Here is a 17,559-nt window from a genome sequence, read left to right on the forward strand (position 1 = left end):
CTGGGCTCAAAACCAAAAGCACATTCCACTAGAGGCCTAGCCACTTCTACAGCTTTTCAGGCTAGGCTACCCTTAGATACTATTTGTGCAGCAGCCACTTGGGCCACTCCTCATACCTTTGTTTCTCATTACAAATTAGATTTGGCCTCCAGGGATAGAGCTAGCTTTGGTTCCACGGTTCTCAAGAGTCTGTTCCATTGAGCCACCCAGGATAGAGGTGCTAGGGACGCGGTCCCATCAAGCAAGAATGGCGAGATTGACAACTTAACATTTAGAAGTTATGTACCTACCATAACGTTCCATGTTAGTTGTCTTCTCTCGCTTCTTTCTTGCGACCCTCCCTCCTGTCCCCCTTGCCTGGACAGACCTTGTTCTCCCTTGTCTCTGGAAGATCTCTTCCTTGGGCACCAGTAGTTCTACAATTTGATTATCTGGTTTCCCCTTACAGCCCTTAGGCTAATTGCTCTTCTTTCCTTAGTGGAAAGTTTTTTTATGCTAGGCAGTTTTCCCTCTAGGTACCAAACGAGATCTGGGTATTTACCGCCTTGCATCATGGGATATGGGGCTGCCTCGAGCTGGTAAAAGTGACTCTCGAGCTTAGCAAGTGCCGAGTCGGAGCCGAGGATCGGCTCCGAACCCATCAAGCAAGAAAGAAGGCGAGAGAAGACAACTAACATGGAACGTTATGGTAGGTACATAACTTCTAATTATTTGCAAATGTGATCAGCTTTTTGTTTCCTTTTATCCTAAGTCTTTGGGTTTGGCTGCTTCTAAGCAAACCATGTCTTACTGGATTTCTAAGGCCATTGTTATTCTTTCCATGGTAAATGTTTTTCCACGTCATTTAAGGCTTATTCTGTACCAGGGCTATTGCCTCCTCTGATGCTTTTGTTTTTTTTTTTTTTTTAAGGGGCTGGATACCAATTCCATCCTTGAGGCTGCTACTTGGTTCTCTCTTTATACTTTCACTAAACATTACAAGTTGGATGTTGTTTCCAGAGCTAGAGCTGGCTTTGCCAGGGCTGTCCTGCATTGGTTTCTGGAGGGCTTTTTCATGCCACCCTCCGCCCAGGTTTTCTTTTGAGCTTTTGTACTCTTCTTTAGATTATGAGTACTGCAACAGTAATATGGAAAGACATAGTACAGTTGTGTAAAATCTTACCATGACAGTAGATGTCCTTTTCATCACTGTTGCAGTATTTGCTCCCTCCCTCCCTTCTGGCCCATCTACTCTAGCCTGTTATTTCTTACCCTCATGGCCAAGGGGCTCTTCTTCCTTTTCTCTTATTGAATGCATATGTTCTTTCTTGTCCCTAGGGGCATTCTATTCCTCCTAGGGATTTTTGACTTCTGAGTGTGTGCACCCATATATCACCTTTATGCCCTGCACCTTGCGTGGGGAGTGTGTGTGTGTGTGATGTAAGATGGCTGTACTAAAGGCTTTGGTATACTGGCCTGACATTGGGCTATCCTTGGCAGAAGATCCCATAGGTTATGACTACTGCAACAGTGAAGAGAAGTTAAACAGTCCAAAACAGTAGAAGCAGAAGACTAAACATATTTCCCCTTCTGTTACTCCTCCTATTACTGGTCAGCAGCAGGAGTGGTGAGAATTTTATAAAACTTTTCTGTTTCTAAAGCCTTCCCCATTTTCTCTTCTCCTAATTCCATTTCTCATAAAAGAAAGAAAGAGAGAAACCAGTTCTGTAGATGGAGATGCTTCAAATTCTGACGTTGAGTCTCTGTCTTCTTCCCAGATTCAGTCTTCAACAGGATTTGAGTCAGAAGATGAAGACATTGTGTCTCCTGACTCTTCTCTGGAAGAATTGTCTTTTAGTGACACTAATCTGAATATCATGCAGCACTTCAGCTGGGAAGGAAAGCAAGTTTCAGGCATTCAAAAAAATGTGCATTATTGAAATCAGATGTCCCCTAAGCCTTCACTTGTTTCTTCTGTGTTTAAATGTATAGCAGTCTCAGTATCACTTCATGTGTGCATCTCTAGCACCTGAATCACAGCCAATAAATTTTGCAAAGTGCAATATTCTCACAAATATTTATATAAGAATCTTTTTTTTTGAACCATCTGTGATTTCCGAGGAATCTGATAAGGCTTCCAAACTTTTGCCATCTTCTAATGCATTCCCAAATGATGAAGACAATAGGGCTATGACTAGGTATGGAAAGAAAGTGTACATTTCTACCACTCTTTTTTTATTTCTGTGCTATAAATTACCAAATGCATAGGTTCATAGGATGATACTAGCCTGTTGGCCCGGAGGCCCTTATAAGCCTAGCCAAGAATTTTGCCTATGTTCCCACTAAGTCAGCACTGGTTTCCCCTGTCCAGCAGGGACACAGATGGTATCCCAGGGGTGTATTTTCTGTTTCCCATCCAGTCGTCCAGGTTCTTGTAAGAGGGCTAGTGAGGTGCTCTGCTTGACATGGAGAGGGAGTCCATTCCACAGATGTGGGAGTCTTTGGAGCACAAATCTATCCCACCAACAAGTTCTGTTAATGTCACAGACCAGGTTGAAGCCTTGTGTGTGGGTTGTGTGAGTGGAGTTTGATTTGCATATATGCAGAAACTCCATCAAGGCTGGGTCTGAGATGGCCTTGTATGCCAGACACAGGTCACGTCTGAGTAGTCTTTGCAAGAATGAGTAGAGGGACAGGGCTTTTAGCCTATTTGTGTAGGATAGGTGTTTCAGACCCTGGATTTTCCTGGTCAGGAACCTCTGTGGTCTGTCCAGCTGCTGCATGTGCTTGGCAAGGTACATGCCGAAGGGGGCATTGTACTCAATAATATGTCTGATAAGGGAGGAGTACAGGGATGTTATGACCTCCTTGTTCCTGGATGAAAAACCCTTACATATGAGATGGGCCATGTAAAACGCTTTCTGTACAAAGGAGGCAACTTGGTGGTCAAAAGTCAGGTTGCTATCAACCTGGGAGCTCAAGTCTCTCACTACTGCTTGCGTGATTAGTATGTTATTAATGTGATAATTAGTGGGGACAGCATTTTCCCCAAAGGGGATAATGATGCATTTCTTGGCATTCAGTTTGAGGCCAAGCTTCTGGCACCAGTCATTAGTTTGGGTAAGGCCCTGTTTGAGGATTTTTCACATCACTAGGGGAATTAAGACCGTGCCCAGCTTGAGTCATCTGGAAACTTGGTCAGCCACAGACCACTCGTTTTGATTTGCACCTCAGAAAAATATATCCCAAACAGTAGAGGTCCCAAGACCGATCCTTGGGGTACACTGTTCATTACGGGTCTAGTACTAGAGGTGGCTTCCCCTGTTTTGACTGAATGAGTTCTATCAGTGAGCCAGTTGGCTACCCATCTGGTAACATATGGGTTGATGCCTAGCTGGGAGAGTTTATCTATTATGCCTGAGTATGGAGTAGTGTCAAAGGCTTTGGCTAGGTTAATGTAGGTGGTGTGCAGTCTTCCCTTCATCCATGGCTTTGGTGACTGTTTCAAAGAAGTCGATTAGGTTTAACAGGCATGATCTCCCTTTGACAAAACCAAACTGTGTGGGGTCAAGCATTTGGAGATTGCCAGTGTCCTTGTTTATAAGGTCTATAATAATGCATTCCATGGCCTTGCATGGGTGCTGAAGTGGCTACTCATGCTGGTTAGTACCAGGTCCAGGATATTTTCACCTCACGTCGGGGTGTCGACCAGCTGATCCAGTGCACTGGCATTGACAAAGTCGAGGAATCTCTTGGCATTCATGTGTGGGCTAGAACAGGTCTTCCACTCTATGGTTGGGTAGTTAACTCATTCACTCCAGTGGAGCTCAGGAAGTCTGTACTGTAACTTCCAATGGTCGGAGCCAAACCCTTTTAACAGAATCAAATTATGTCCTCACATTTCGCACAAATGTTCATATCCCTGGAAACATAGGGGTTATGAAAGAAGTATAAATGGGAAACCCTTCGGCACAAACTATTTTTATAGTTGTAGTATTCTTTAGGTTCTAGGTCTTAAACTGAATTTTATATGTCACAGTAAACATAGTAATTATTACATTTTAAATATTTTATAAACAACTTACAATATCTTATACCGTCTGCAGCATTTTATTCATCTAGCTGAGAGCTTTCTTGAGAGGGAAATGAGTTCTGTCTGTGTTACTTGGTTACTGAGATATTAAGAAAAATGCAAAAATTACATCTATATACATTAGTATAATAGAAACAACAGATGTTCATCATGTTACACTGCTGCAGTCGTTACACTTGGGTTATCCTGCCGTCAGGCGGTCCCGCAGTTGGCCAGAGTTTCAAAGTCTTGGTCCAGCGTCAGTTGCTGTCGCTTCTTCCCTGATGTCAGTGCGCCAGGGGTATACAAGATGCATCCGACGCCATTTTCTTCAGTCTTTCTTGCCGCGCGGTTCCCGAAGCAAAAGCAGTTCGCAAGTGCCAGTCGGCCGACTCCTGAGATTTTCGAAGTCGAATTTCAGATCCAAAGTCTTCAATAAAGCTAAGTACACCATTGGGGAAACTTTTTTCTTGCCTCAGACCAATGTCAGAAAAAGTTAATAATTGTATTTCTTGTGGGAAGCAAATACCTCATAAGGACTTCCACTCTTATTGTATTCCATGCCTAGGCCCTGATCACGACGTCACTAGTTGTCGGTTTTGTGCTAGATTTAACAAACGCACTATAAAATGACGTTTTGATTTAGCTTTGCACTACTTTGGCTGAAGGTTCAATTATACAATGCCGTCGGAACAACCGACGACCGCAATTCATAAACAAATGCAAAGACAAGGGTAAAGACAAGCATCCGCGGTCCAAAACCGACGACGAAGCCTCTTCTAGGCCAATCGCCGGTTCTCGGTGAGGTGCTTTCGCAGCCCCTGACACCCGCTACCTCAGAGCCACAGGCCACCTCCGACTCCCACGTGGAGACAACTAGGCCTCTGGAAACTCAAGGTATTGGGCCTACGGAAACTAAACCCTCAGATGGGTCCGGAGCTGCTGAGCAGGCATCGGCTTCTGAGGGTGTTTTCAGACCTTCACAACTTACCATTAAAGCAACAGCCAAGACAAAAACACCATTAAAGACAAAGAAGCAAGTACAGCATTCTCCAGGACAGTCCTCCATGCCTAGGAAACAGATGCTCAAAATGGCCGAAGACCTCATTGCTCTAATCAGGGGTTCCCATCCCCCTCCTGAGAAAATGCCTAGGCAGGATACAGACTATGATTCCTCTGATCAGGTTTCCATTTCCTCTGATTCCTCTTCAGACCAGGGATACTCTGTACCCCCCATGAGGATTCTGATGCTGAAGAATCTATCCCTTCAGCCTCTCCTTCTGAGGATTTCTCTTTTGGGGAAACTTTACATACCATGAGGGAGCATTTCCATTGGGAAAGTCAGGATTATTCAGAATCCAAGAAAAGGCTCAGGGACTTCTTTTCTTGCCTCAGCACAGGCCCCTTGCTATTCCGCCTGTGTTAGATATTGTGGATGATGTGTTCTCTGAATCCAGCTTATCTCCTGATTCTTTGCCCCCTGCTCCAGCCAAGCCAGGTAGGTATTATAGAGTCCCTGACTCTCACAAGTTTCTTTATAGAAGCCCTTCTGCTGACCCAGAAACCATTTCCCAGGGTCCCAGAGGGGTTAAGGCTTCCATTGCAAAAAATCCAGTCCTCTCTGACAGAGATTCTAGAGCATTAGATAGATGGGGGAAGAAAGTTTACACTTCTGCAACTTTAGCAGTAAGGGCTTTAAATTGCCAGTTTAACATGCTTAAGTACCAACAATATTTAATGGCTCAGTTCAAACAGAAAATGCTTACAAGCTCAGAAGCTCCTGACTATAAAGAAATGCAGGATTTATTGCATGCAGTTGAACAGGTGGGAAAACATACTCTGCAATGTGGTTTTGATTCTTTAGAGGCTTCTTGTAGAGCCGCAGTTACAGGTTCTGTGATTCGAAGAGATGCTTGGTTAAAAGAACAGAGTTTACCTGACCATGGTAAGGCAAAATTATTGGATGCTCCTTTACAGCATGATACCTTGTTTGGTGTTAAGGCAGAAGAGGTGTTAAAGAAAATGGAGGATAAAGCTAAATCTATGCAAACAGTCAAATATTTCTTACAGGTACAGCCACCTCGATATAGCAGAAATTGGCCTGCAAAGAATTGGTCCTTTCCAGTGTCAGACAGGCCACAGAGAGGCAGATACAGATGCCCAAGAGGCAGATCTCAACCCCAAGGCTCTTACAGACAATGACAGTGGGGTACCTCAACCCCAAAAGGAGGTGAGGACAAGTCTCAACCTTACAGGAAACAGTCCCAATGACTTACCCCTTCCTATGCCAAACACTTCCCTTTTGGCAGCTCCCTTAGGGGAGAAACTAGCACTTTTTTCTCAAAATTGGCAAACAATCACGCAAGACAAATAGGTTCTGAATATTGTGTCTCAAGGATACAGGTTCCACTTTCACACTTTACCAAGGCTAAAGGGAATGCCAAACCTGCCACAAAATCAATGGACAGAGGCTCAAAAACAAATTTCAGCCCTCATGGACATGAGAGCTATTCAAAAAGTACCACAGCAGGAACAAGGACAAGGATTTTACTCAAGACTCTTCCTGGTCCCCAGAAAGGACAAAGCCTGGAGGCCCATACTAGACCTTTCAACTCTAAATACTTACCTGAATGTTCTGAAATTCAAAATGTTGACACTACAGCAGCTTATTCCCATGCTGGGCAAGAAGGCTTGGCTTGTAACTCTGGACCTCAAAGAGGCATACCTGCATGTCCCTATCAGACAAGATTGCAGAAGATACCTCAGATTCAAAGCGGGTACAATGCACTACCAATTCTCTGCACTGCCCTTTGGCTTATCTACTGGGCCCAGGGTCTTCACAAAGTGCCTGGCACCAGTAATTGCATTTTGCAGACAAAAAGGAATTCAAATATATCCATACCTGGACGACTGCCTCATTCTAGCAGAGAAAAAGGACATTCTTCTAAAGCATCTGGCATTTGTAAAAAGGCTGCTAATTTCTTTAGGGTACACAGTAAACAAGTCAAAACTAGTGCCCTCACAAAAGATAATATTCCTGGCTGCCAGCTTGGATACAATGGCCCAGATGGCTTATCTCTCGCCAGACAAACAAGGACAACTGACTCAATATTTTCAGTTACTGGCAAAAAAGTCCCATCTCCCTGCAAGAAAAATTCTGCAGGCCCTGGGATTTATGGCATCCTGCATACTACTAATTCCATATGCCAGACTGCATATGAGGAAATTACAATGGTACCTAAAAAGTGTTTGGACTCAACACTCTCACAGTTTAGAAACAGTAATACCAATAATTCCCTGCCTACAACAGGAGTTTCGATGGTGGGCACAGGCATGTCACCTCAACAAGGGTCAGCCTTTCACTCTACCCACTGCCAGGCAGACTCTAACAACAGATGCTTCGGATTACGCCTGGGGAGCACACGTGGCAGGAAAATGTATTCAGGGCAAGTGGACCACAGACCAAATGAATCTTCACATCAATCAAAAAGAGATGTTGGCTGTTCAAAATGCCCTAACAGCTTTCAAGGACCTTCTGCATCCAGGACTATTATTATTGAAGACAGACAACACCACAGTAATGTGGTACATAAACAAGCAAGGGGGCACTCATTCTTATCACCTATGCAGGCAAGCTATGACCTTGTGGAACACAGCTCTAACTTATCAAGTTCATCTGCAAGCACAATTCCTGCCAGGAAAGAAAAATACTCTGGCAGACGATCTCAGCAGAAATATCATGGACCCTCACGAATGGAAATTGAATCCACAAATCTTCAGCATGGTAATGCAAAAATGGGGGTGCCCAGACATAGATCTTTTTGCCTCCCCACTGAATTGCCAACTACAAAAATTCTGCACAAGGACTTACCACACACAAGCATGGAAAGTGGATGCTCTTTCGTTCAACTGGAAAAGCCTAAAAGCTTATGCCTTCCCACCACTGCCTCTCCTTTCAAAGGTACTCCTAAAAGCCAGATAAGAAAAAACACAGATGATCCTGATTGCTCCAGACTGGCCACGCCAGCACTGGTACCCAATCTTAAAGAACTTAGCTCAAGGCCCACCATGGATTTTGCCTCAAATTTCACACCTTCTGACTCAACAAAACAATCACATCCTGCACGGTCAGCTAAAAACCCTAAACCTGGCTGCATGGCAAATTCATTAGTCAAACAGGCAACACCTCTCTCTAAAGCTGTTATGGATGTCATTTTGGAGGCCAGGAGGCCTAGCACCAGGAAATCTTATTCAGAAAAATGGAAGATTCTGTGCCTGGAACCAGGCTCAAAGCCTTGACCCTCTTGTCCCAAACATTCCTCAGATTTTACAATACTTAACTGAGATGCTGGACAAAGTCCTATCCTTCTCATCAATTAAGATTCACGCTTCTGCCATTTCACAACACGGATCCTCCTTTATTATCTCATCCCTTGCTAAAGCAGTACCTCAGAGGGGCTAAAAACATAAGACCACCCAGGAGAGCACCAACACCAACGTGGGACCTCAATTTTGTGTTGGAAAAACTGACCTTGCCACCTTTTGAGCCAGCCAATACAGCTGATCTAAAATTTTTATAATGGAAAACAGCTCTGCTCCTGGCAGTAACTTCAGCATGAAGAGTCTCGGAGCTACAGGCATTAATGGCAGTAGAACCTTTTATAATATTTCATCAGGACAGGGTTTCTTTAAGGACAAACCCTACCTTCATGCCAAAGGTGGTATCTAGTGTGGCTCTTAACCAAACCATCCATTTGCCAACTTTCTATTTAAACCCCCAGAATAAAGGGGAGAAACTTCTGCACTCTTTAGACATACACAGGCAGCTACGCTTCTACTTGGACAAACCAAAAGCTTTCAGGAAAACTGAGCAACTGTTTGTAGCATATGCTGCAGGATCACAGGGCAAGGTTACCTCAAAGCTGACTATTTCCAAATGGATAGGACACTGTATTCTCTACTGCTACACACAGCATGGAAAATCAGTCCCTAATAACATTAGGCCACATTCTACCAGAGCAGCAGCCACTTCAACAGCCTTTCTCAGAGGAGTACCAACCAAGGAAATTTTGGACGCTGCAAGAGTTCAGTGCACACCTTTACTAAGCATTACCACTTGCCTCTACTCTAAATCCAGAGCAAGATTTGCCACTGCAGTTCTGCAGGGCCTCATAGCCAATCCTAACTCTTTATAGACCAGCCACCCAACCTTAGCTTTGGGATTCTACCCAAGTGTAATGACTGCAGCAGTGTAACACGATGAGCATAGTACAGTTTTGTACCTACCATAAATGTAGATGTTTGAGTGTTCACACTGCTGCAGTCCAGGTTACCCTCCATCCCCTCTGTCCTAGCTGGACTTATCTATACCTTTCTATCCTATACAACCTTTGCGGTGTATTTGCTTGTAACTGAAGGTATTGTTTTTATTTTTTACGTATGTTTTATTAGCAATATGTATTGTCTACCTTCTTGGGGACACCTGACATCTGAGGCAAGAAAAACTGAAGAAAATGGCGTCGGATGCATCTCCCTGGCGCACTGACGTCAGGGAAGAAGCGACAGCAACCGACGCCGGACCAAGACTTTGGAACTCTGTCCGACTGCGGGACCGCCTGATGGCAGGATAACCCAAGTGTAATGACTGCAGCACTGTGAATACTCAAACATCTACATTTATTGTAGGTACAAAACTGTACTTTAATGTCTCTTTACCTGCACGAGACAGAGATCAAATATTAATGCATTTGAGTTTGCCATCACGTAAACTTTAAGGTGAAATGTTTTAAAACCTTGTACATAGCATGATTTGGAATTATTGATGCAAATATGAACAAGCAATATTTGGTGCCTAGAGGCATCAGTAGGAGTTAACTGCAGATGCACCTGGAGGCATCACTCGAATGTAATGAGTTGTCACCCAGGATCAGGGTAGAGGGTTGAATCTTGATGGATTCTGTTAAGTCAAGATAGGTGGAGTGGGCTTCCAGAGTCATGGTTGGGGGTCTGTAGCTAGCTATGATTTGAATAGTTGTTTTATCAATAGTTAACTGCACTTGGAGTGTCTCCTGTGTGTCATAGTGTTTGACCAGCCTGGAGGTGTTTGTCTTTGATAAATATTGAAACTCCACCTCTTCTGGCTTTGTAGCCCTCCGTTTGGGGTCTGAAAGTATGATGAGTAATCTATTAAGACTGGGGTGCTCTCTGCAGCTTTGAACTAAGTTTCAGTGACTGCACAAATGTCAGCATCCTTCAGGGTGAGGAATGCTTGCAGTGAGTGTTGTTCCATGGTAAGACTCCTAGCATTTAACAGCATGTCCTTTAAATTTCATTTAGAAGAATTTTTCACGTTGCTAATTTTGTGCTCATGACTTTGCCTAAAAAAGGCACTATGGGGGAGGCAAGAGCCTTTGCCAGAAGCCTGAACCCCAGGGGAAACAGATGAAGGCCATCTCTGGCCTCTGCATGTAACTAAATATTTGGCTATTTTTAGTAATATGAATAAGCTTATTTCTGACATCCTTGAATCGTGACAGCAAGAATGCTTTACTGAATATGCCAATTTCACTTGCACAGGAAGTAGTACTTTCCATAAAATGTGGCTACAATGTTTCTGATGCTTCTTCCAGAGAGGCAGCTACTGGATCTCTCCCTAGGAGGGGTATTCCTTGTTTTGTCTTCAGTCCTCTTCTGAGGATGTTAAAGCTAAAATTTTCACTGCCTATTTAGACCAGGGTGATCTGTTCAGACCAGATTCTGCTGATGTTTTCCAGAAATTGCTAAAAAAAAGAGGAAAATATGGATGATTTAAAAAAGTCCTTTCTTCCCATACCAGAATTCCAGAGAAACTATCTGTACAAAGCTGGTCATATTTTTTTCAATGAAAACCAAAAATCCCCAAAAAAGGAATAAGTTCTGTAAGAAAAAAACAGTAGGGTAAGCCTAAGACAGAGCTGAAACCAGTCAGACGATCTTTTGGTGACAGAAGCTCCAAGTTATGACTGCCTTCCTCCCTCCTGCCACACTTCCCTTCATCTAGGACAGCTCCCTGCCACCCTTACAGGAGGACTTTCTTGTCAGACATCGGGGGGGGGGGGTATTGGGCTGAAAATAATTCTTAATGGGTGCAGACTTATCTGGAGTTATCCTTCAGTTCCATCTGGTATCCTCAAGTGCCTTCAAGCCAGCAACACGTTTTTTTCCAATCTTTACACGAGTTATTCCTTCACAGAATAAGTCCCTGTTTACCAAAAAGGAGGAATGTTTTATTCCAGGCTGTTCCTCAGACAAAGAAAATAAGGGACATGGAGACCCATTTTGGGCTTATCCATTCCTACCAATGCCAAAATTCAGGAAACTCTCTTTCTTTAGCCTGCTACTTATGATTTTTCAACAGGCTTATTTGGTTATATTGGATATGAGGGATGCCTACCTTCACATTTCTATTAATCCAAATCGCAGACTGTACTTAAGTTTTTGTGTTGGGATATCTTTTACAGTTTTCTGCTTTGCTTTTTAGTCTTTCTACAGCCCGATAGTTTTCACAAAATGCCTATCACCTGTGGTAGCTTTGTGTAGACTCCAAGGTTTCCACATCCTTTATTAGATGACCTTTTGATACAGGCTACTTTAGTTTAAAAAACACTACAGTGCAAACAATTTATAAACATTCATCTTCTGCATCTAGGCTTCACTCAGCTTGAAGAAATCTAACCTGCCTCTGACTCAAAGTCTAGTGCCTTTGGGTTGTCTAATGGATAATTCCTCCATTAGGAATAAAAATCAGTTTCTGACCTCTGTATTTCTAGCCTTCTCAAATCTGGAAGTATCCTCTGCAAGAGAGGTTCTGAGAGCCCTTAGTTACACGACATCAACAATACAGTTGATTCCCTATAGTAGACTTCTTGTGAGGAAGATTCATTGGTAACTTAAGTCAATTTGGGCACAACATTTTCACTGTCTTGACTTTCCCAATTCCTATCTTGCTCTTTGTGAAGAAAATACTCTAATGGTGGGTAAATCAGATAGCACTCAAACCAAGTATTCCCTTCTGGTTCCTTCTCCCCATCCAGAAGGTCTCACTAGATGCTTCATATATATCAAGAGGATGTTTCAATGGGCTTAAAAGTCCAAGGGTCTCATCAAAGTAAGAAAGGTGCAAACACAAAAATAAAGGAGATCAAAGCCATGATCTTTGCATTTCAGAGTTTATACCTTTGGTTCCCAGGAACTTTGCAAGTCCTAACAGGCAGTACCACAGTCTTGTGGTATATCAGTAAAGGGGGGGGGGTGCAGTCTTACAACCTTTGCAGGATGCCCATGATAGCCTTGGATATTGCTGTTCAGTACAGTATCTTTCTCTAAGCAACTTGCATTCTATCACAGATAAATTCAGTGTCAGATTATCTGAGCAGATCCATGACAGAACCTCACAAATGGATACTGAACAAAGAGGTTTTCCTTCACATTTACCATCAGTGGGGAAACTCCTGTGTTAGTGCTGTTTGCTTCCTCTGTAAACAGATTACTCATGCTGTTCTGCTTTGGAGTTCATGCAGGGAAGCAAGGAAAACTTGACACCTTATCAGTCTCATGGAAAGGGAAATTCCTGTACATCTTCCCTCACTTTCCACTCATTCTAAAGGACCTTCTGAATATTAAGAAGAGCAATCCCGAATGTTGCTGGAGACTCCTTTTTTTCCCAGACAGCATTGGTTCTCCTTCCTTTTTCATCTATCCCTTGTTTGAGGTGGGCCCTAACATTCTTTGTCCCCTATTTCTCACTGTATATCTGAGACCTCCTTCCAAGAGTGTTGGCATCAGACTACTATTTTCTTGGAGCAAGAAAGCTTTGAGGATTTTCGCTCCCATATGTCCCTTATGTATCTACACATAGTCTTGTACATAGATCATAGATAAAATATACAATGCAAATAGGAAGGTGTCCAAGCTTTTTTTAACCTGGATGGATGTATAGTATCCTTGACCGGATATTCCCAAGTTGTCAGTAATTCTGCAACAGTGATTTATTTGGGCATCTACTGTTGTATGTTCTTATATGACTCTACTTTACTAATTAAAGAATTGTTTTTCTTCTCTATAACATGAAGTAGCAAGTATTCCCTTAACACATCTGCCCCTGATGCTTTCAGGAAAAGGGGGGGTATATTTTAAAAGAAAAAAAAGAAATATGTCCTTGGTGCATTCTTATTCTCAGTGCAGCTCTTTGGTAGCTGGCTTAGCAGAGCCAGTGCACACATCTGTGTGTATATTTCTGTGTAAATAGACTGTTCAAGAACACACGGCGGTAAGTAGTTAGCTATTTTGTGTCCACTTTTGAAAGTCTGTCCTGTTATTTGTTAGTGATGTCTTTGTGGAGCGTGGATGTTGCATGTACTTACTTTCTGTGTTATGTGGGCTTCCGTCAGGGTATGTGGCTTCCTGCGAGTGTCCAGGACCATGGGGGCAAGTTGATTGCACACTAAATTTTTGTAGGTATGTTTTTGAATATGCATGCCATGTACTAGCATTCTATCTGGGGCTTTTTCCTGTCATTTGCTTGATGATTGATAGGCTTGAACCCCTTGTGACCCTGAATTCAGATGACAGTGGGTATATAAAATAGGCAGGTAAGTAATAATTATCTTAGCAGTACAATTGAGCACTACTGAGTACATCTTTGTAATATGTTAGCATTCATATCTAGGTGTCTTTTGTATATTAATCCATCTGAGTAATATAGTCTGTATTCATTTTATAGGGTGAACATAGGCTGAACTTGTATACGTTTTCTTATAGAAGGAATTTGCTTAGTTTCTGATGATTTCGGCATAGTAACAGATTTCATGATGTATTTAGTATCCAAGTATTTGACAAGCTAGTGTGTGCTGTGCATTAACTTATCTTCTCTGCCACTTTTTATCTGATGCTTACATGAAAGAAGCATACTGACAAAAACTAAACTGGAGACAAAGAAATAGCATTATTTTACGTATTTGTTTTAATATCAAATAAATTAGAAGTGAAGGTGTTGTGTGTAGAGTAAGCAGAAATCAAGTGGTCATATAGAGGGGAGAGAATAATTATTTCACAGTGTGAAATTATGTATATAAGGATATATATTACTTTAAAAAATAATTCTCTTTTTAAGTAACATACATTTTTTTTTGTATTCCAGACTTTGTCAGCTGTTGCTAAACTGATGAAGGAATGTTGGTACCAGAATCCTTCAGCGAGGCTCACAGCATTACGTATCAAAAAGACTTTAGTAAAAATCAACAATTCACTTGAAAAAGTAAAAGCAGACTGCTGATCACTGAGGGAAAGGTTTATGCTGTCGACTAATGCAAAGTTATAGTACATAACTGAAATCTGCTGAGCTGGACACATTAGCAGATCCAGAAACACTAACTGTTCTGCCCACAGTGGGCAGGTACTACAGTGCTGGCAACAGAGGTTGCAAGCTGTTTAGTGGAGAAAGGGTTCTTTTTTCTAAATTACTAAAGCACATTAATCCATGAGTGAAGCCGTCAGCTGACCGGTGTTACATTTTGTGGATTTGCTTAAGGTTGCATCACCTTGTCTGTTCTTGCAGTGATTTATTTCCTGTTAAGATTTATACTGTATGCTATCGGCCAGATGAAGATGAATTCTGATAAATATTTTGGATCTCTGTAGGTCATCAGTTCAACTTTAAGCCATGAGGACTATGCTGAACGTTTAATACCATTTTGCTACTTATGCTAATGACAGCGTCAATAGAATATTATAAATTATTATTTTTTATTTTTTTTAAGCAATGTTGTATACTGATTGTGTGGAGGAGCCAAGTTGGGCTTCTTATCCTTTTTATTTCCTGTTCCTAGAGAGTCATTCACTACTGTGCATTTAGAGTTTCACTTTTCTTAACTTTTTTTTTTTTTTTTATTTACACTACTTAACCATTTTCTTAACTTGTGTTCTTGTTGCTGTTCTTTTGCACCGTCTTTTCGCTATTGAATTTTTTATTTCCATTCCACAGTTCTATAATACATAATATGTAATTCAGAAAAATCAAGAAACACTTCATAATTTGTACCATTTGATGATGTAGTGCTTTCTGTAGTGCAGCAGACTATTTAAGCATGTGTTTACCCCTACAAGAAATGTTGTTGTAGAATGCCTAGTGCATTTCCTAAAAGAAATTAAGCTCATGGTAATTTATTCTGCCAATTTAGTTAGCATTTAACTCTGAGAGAAAGAGAATATGATATAGTAGCGCCCTGGTTTTGTTGGTCATTTCAGACATTTTTCTCATGAAACTTTGATCCACAAAGCTTAAAAATTAGAGGTTAAATGAAACAAATTACAAATCTTGGCGTCTAGGTAAGAATGCATTATTGAAAGATCTTTAAAGCAGTGGGCTGTATTGTCCCAGAGGGAAAATGGAAATGTTTTGTCATGTTTATGGTAACCATTTTACTTCCCAACTTAAAATAAAGGGCCATTTGTATGTAATCTTTATACAGTCACCTTAGAAATCAGAACTGACATGTTTGTGTTTTGCAGCTGAACTTCCTTACATTCTGATTGTTTTTACATTTCAAGTCACTTGTGCAGATTTGGACTCATTTAGAAATGCCAAGCAGAGATTCAGTAAGACACAGAATGAGGAGACAAAAAGAACAAAACCAAAGGTTTTCCTGATGTCCGTGGCTATAGAGTTGATTTTAATTAATTGGGGGGACTTGCCAATTGTGAAATAAGTGTCTTCGCTGTTTTTCTGTTTGATAATATCTTGACTCTGTAGTCTGTAGACAGCTCTACACACATCCATGTTTTACAAGAGGATCTTTGATTTGCAAAAACAAGAGGAAGGAAAGGAAGATAGTAATCGTATACACTAAGACTTGCAAGACTGTTAGGGACTAGTACTTTAGTAGTTTATGTAGTGTTAAAGATTGTGATGTTTTTGTAAGACTATTTCCCATGGCAAAAGCAGCCTGTTATAAGCTAAGTGTCATGCGTTTATGTCCTCCTTCAAAGAGCATGAAACTACTTCAGTCCAGCAAAGTATATATTTTGTGCTTAGAAATACTGTATTTTCATCCAGCTGTCTTCTCCCAGACAAGTAGTAGCTCTTTTAGAACATGCACGTCATGTTTCAGCAGGACTGTGAAGGCACAGTAACATTTCCGTGTGATTAGAATAGTAGTAGTAGTTATTTCTAGACAATACCATTTACTACTTTATTTTTTTCACGGGCGCAAAGCAATCACATTTAAAATGGTCATAACTCTTCAAGGCATTAGTGAATGAGTGGTGCTCAGTTTTGTGCGTGGAAAAGATTTGCAGTGGCATATTTTGGATCAGCATGGCCATGTTAATTTTTTTAAGGTGTTTAAGGGTACTGAGCAGGTCAGGTATACTTTCTGCCTTGTCACTGCAAGGTAACACCAGTCCACAGCAAGTCTTTCTAGCTAGTTAGTATAGTTGAGCCTGTTTTTCTTTTATTATATGCTAGTGCCTTATACTACTAGTACAAAGGCATATTTTACCCCTACTTTGTCTTCGCTTCTTTGTTATTGTCAGCCCTGCACTTTGTAAATTCAGTTTTATGTTTAATGTAGTTTGTGTGCCTTTTCATCTATAAATACTTTTCTTTCTTGTTTTAAGTTTCACATAGACTTTGTTGATTTTGTGTCTGTTCTTCATCTATGTAATAAAATAACAGTGTGCTGTTTGTGTGTGTGTGTACATCTCTCTCTCTCTCTCTCTCTCTATATATATATATATATATATATATATATAAAATACACAGAAATACACACACATACACCTCTGTGCATATCCGTATATATTGGGGGTTTGATCCATTGTTTTAGATGGAGATTTAATTATCTTGATTATTCCTTACCAACTGTTCAGCCTTAAAAGAAAACATGGAAATTTTGTCTGTAACTGTTTCAATTTTCTGCACTGCTCTTTTTCACCATTATATGCAGGAAAAGTGTTGAGCTCTTTGGCATTAATGAAAGTGAGAAGTGGTTTCCTTACACATTTAACATATTAGAGAATCACTGGCTTTGTAGATACTGGCAGTTTCTCAGCTATTGTTATCAATATTTTTGTATTGCACTTTGCATGTTTCAGCAGTCCTAGGCCACGATCTAACCCCAGTGAGTTGCATAAGACTTTCACTAGTCCATTGTTAACTCTGGGTTTTTCTTCTGCATTCATTCGTGTACAGTTACAGTACGTCAGTATTAGCTCCGGGTGTTTGTCAGTAGTTTCTCCTTATTTAGTGAACTTTTGCAGTTTTTACCACCTCTGTCAACTCAATCCTGTGAATATGCTTATGCTGTTAAGAGTATAATCCAGCGCATATGCTTTGTAATGAAACTATTGAGGGAGAGGATGCCATATTTGTTTTCTGATGAGTTTTAACTCAAACTTCGTAAACATTGTGTGCAGCTGAAAATCAGAAGTGTCTTCACCAGTACATTGGTTTCTGCTTTGTAGGGAGTTTT

General features: G+C 41.2%; 1 protein-coding gene across 2 annotated transcripts in view; it reads left to right on the forward strand.

The window, feature by feature from the left end:
- Positions 1 to 14,826, forward strand: part of LOC122796618 (activin receptor type-1-like) — a 446,478-nt gene extending 431,652 nt beyond the window's left edge. For both annotated transcript variants that reach the window (XM_044065233.1, XM_044065231.1), the window contains exon 11: positions 14,229 to 14,826. In XM_044065233.1, coding sequence (XP_043921168.1) covers positions 14,229 to 14,363 — 135 coding nt within the window. In that variant the 3' untranslated portion in view covers positions 14,364 to 14,826. The remainder of the gene's footprint in view (positions 1 to 14,228) is intronic.
- The last annotated feature ends 2,733 nt before the right edge of the window (positions 14,827 to 17,559 follow it).

This window comes from Protopterus annectens, chromosome 3.part0 (assembly GCF_019279795.1).
Source record: "Protopterus annectens isolate FY-2018-M chromosome 3.part0, PAN1.0, whole genome shotgun sequence".
Classification (NCBI taxonomy): domain Eukaryota; kingdom Metazoa; phylum Chordata; order Ceratodontiformes; family Protopteridae; genus Protopterus; species Protopterus annectens.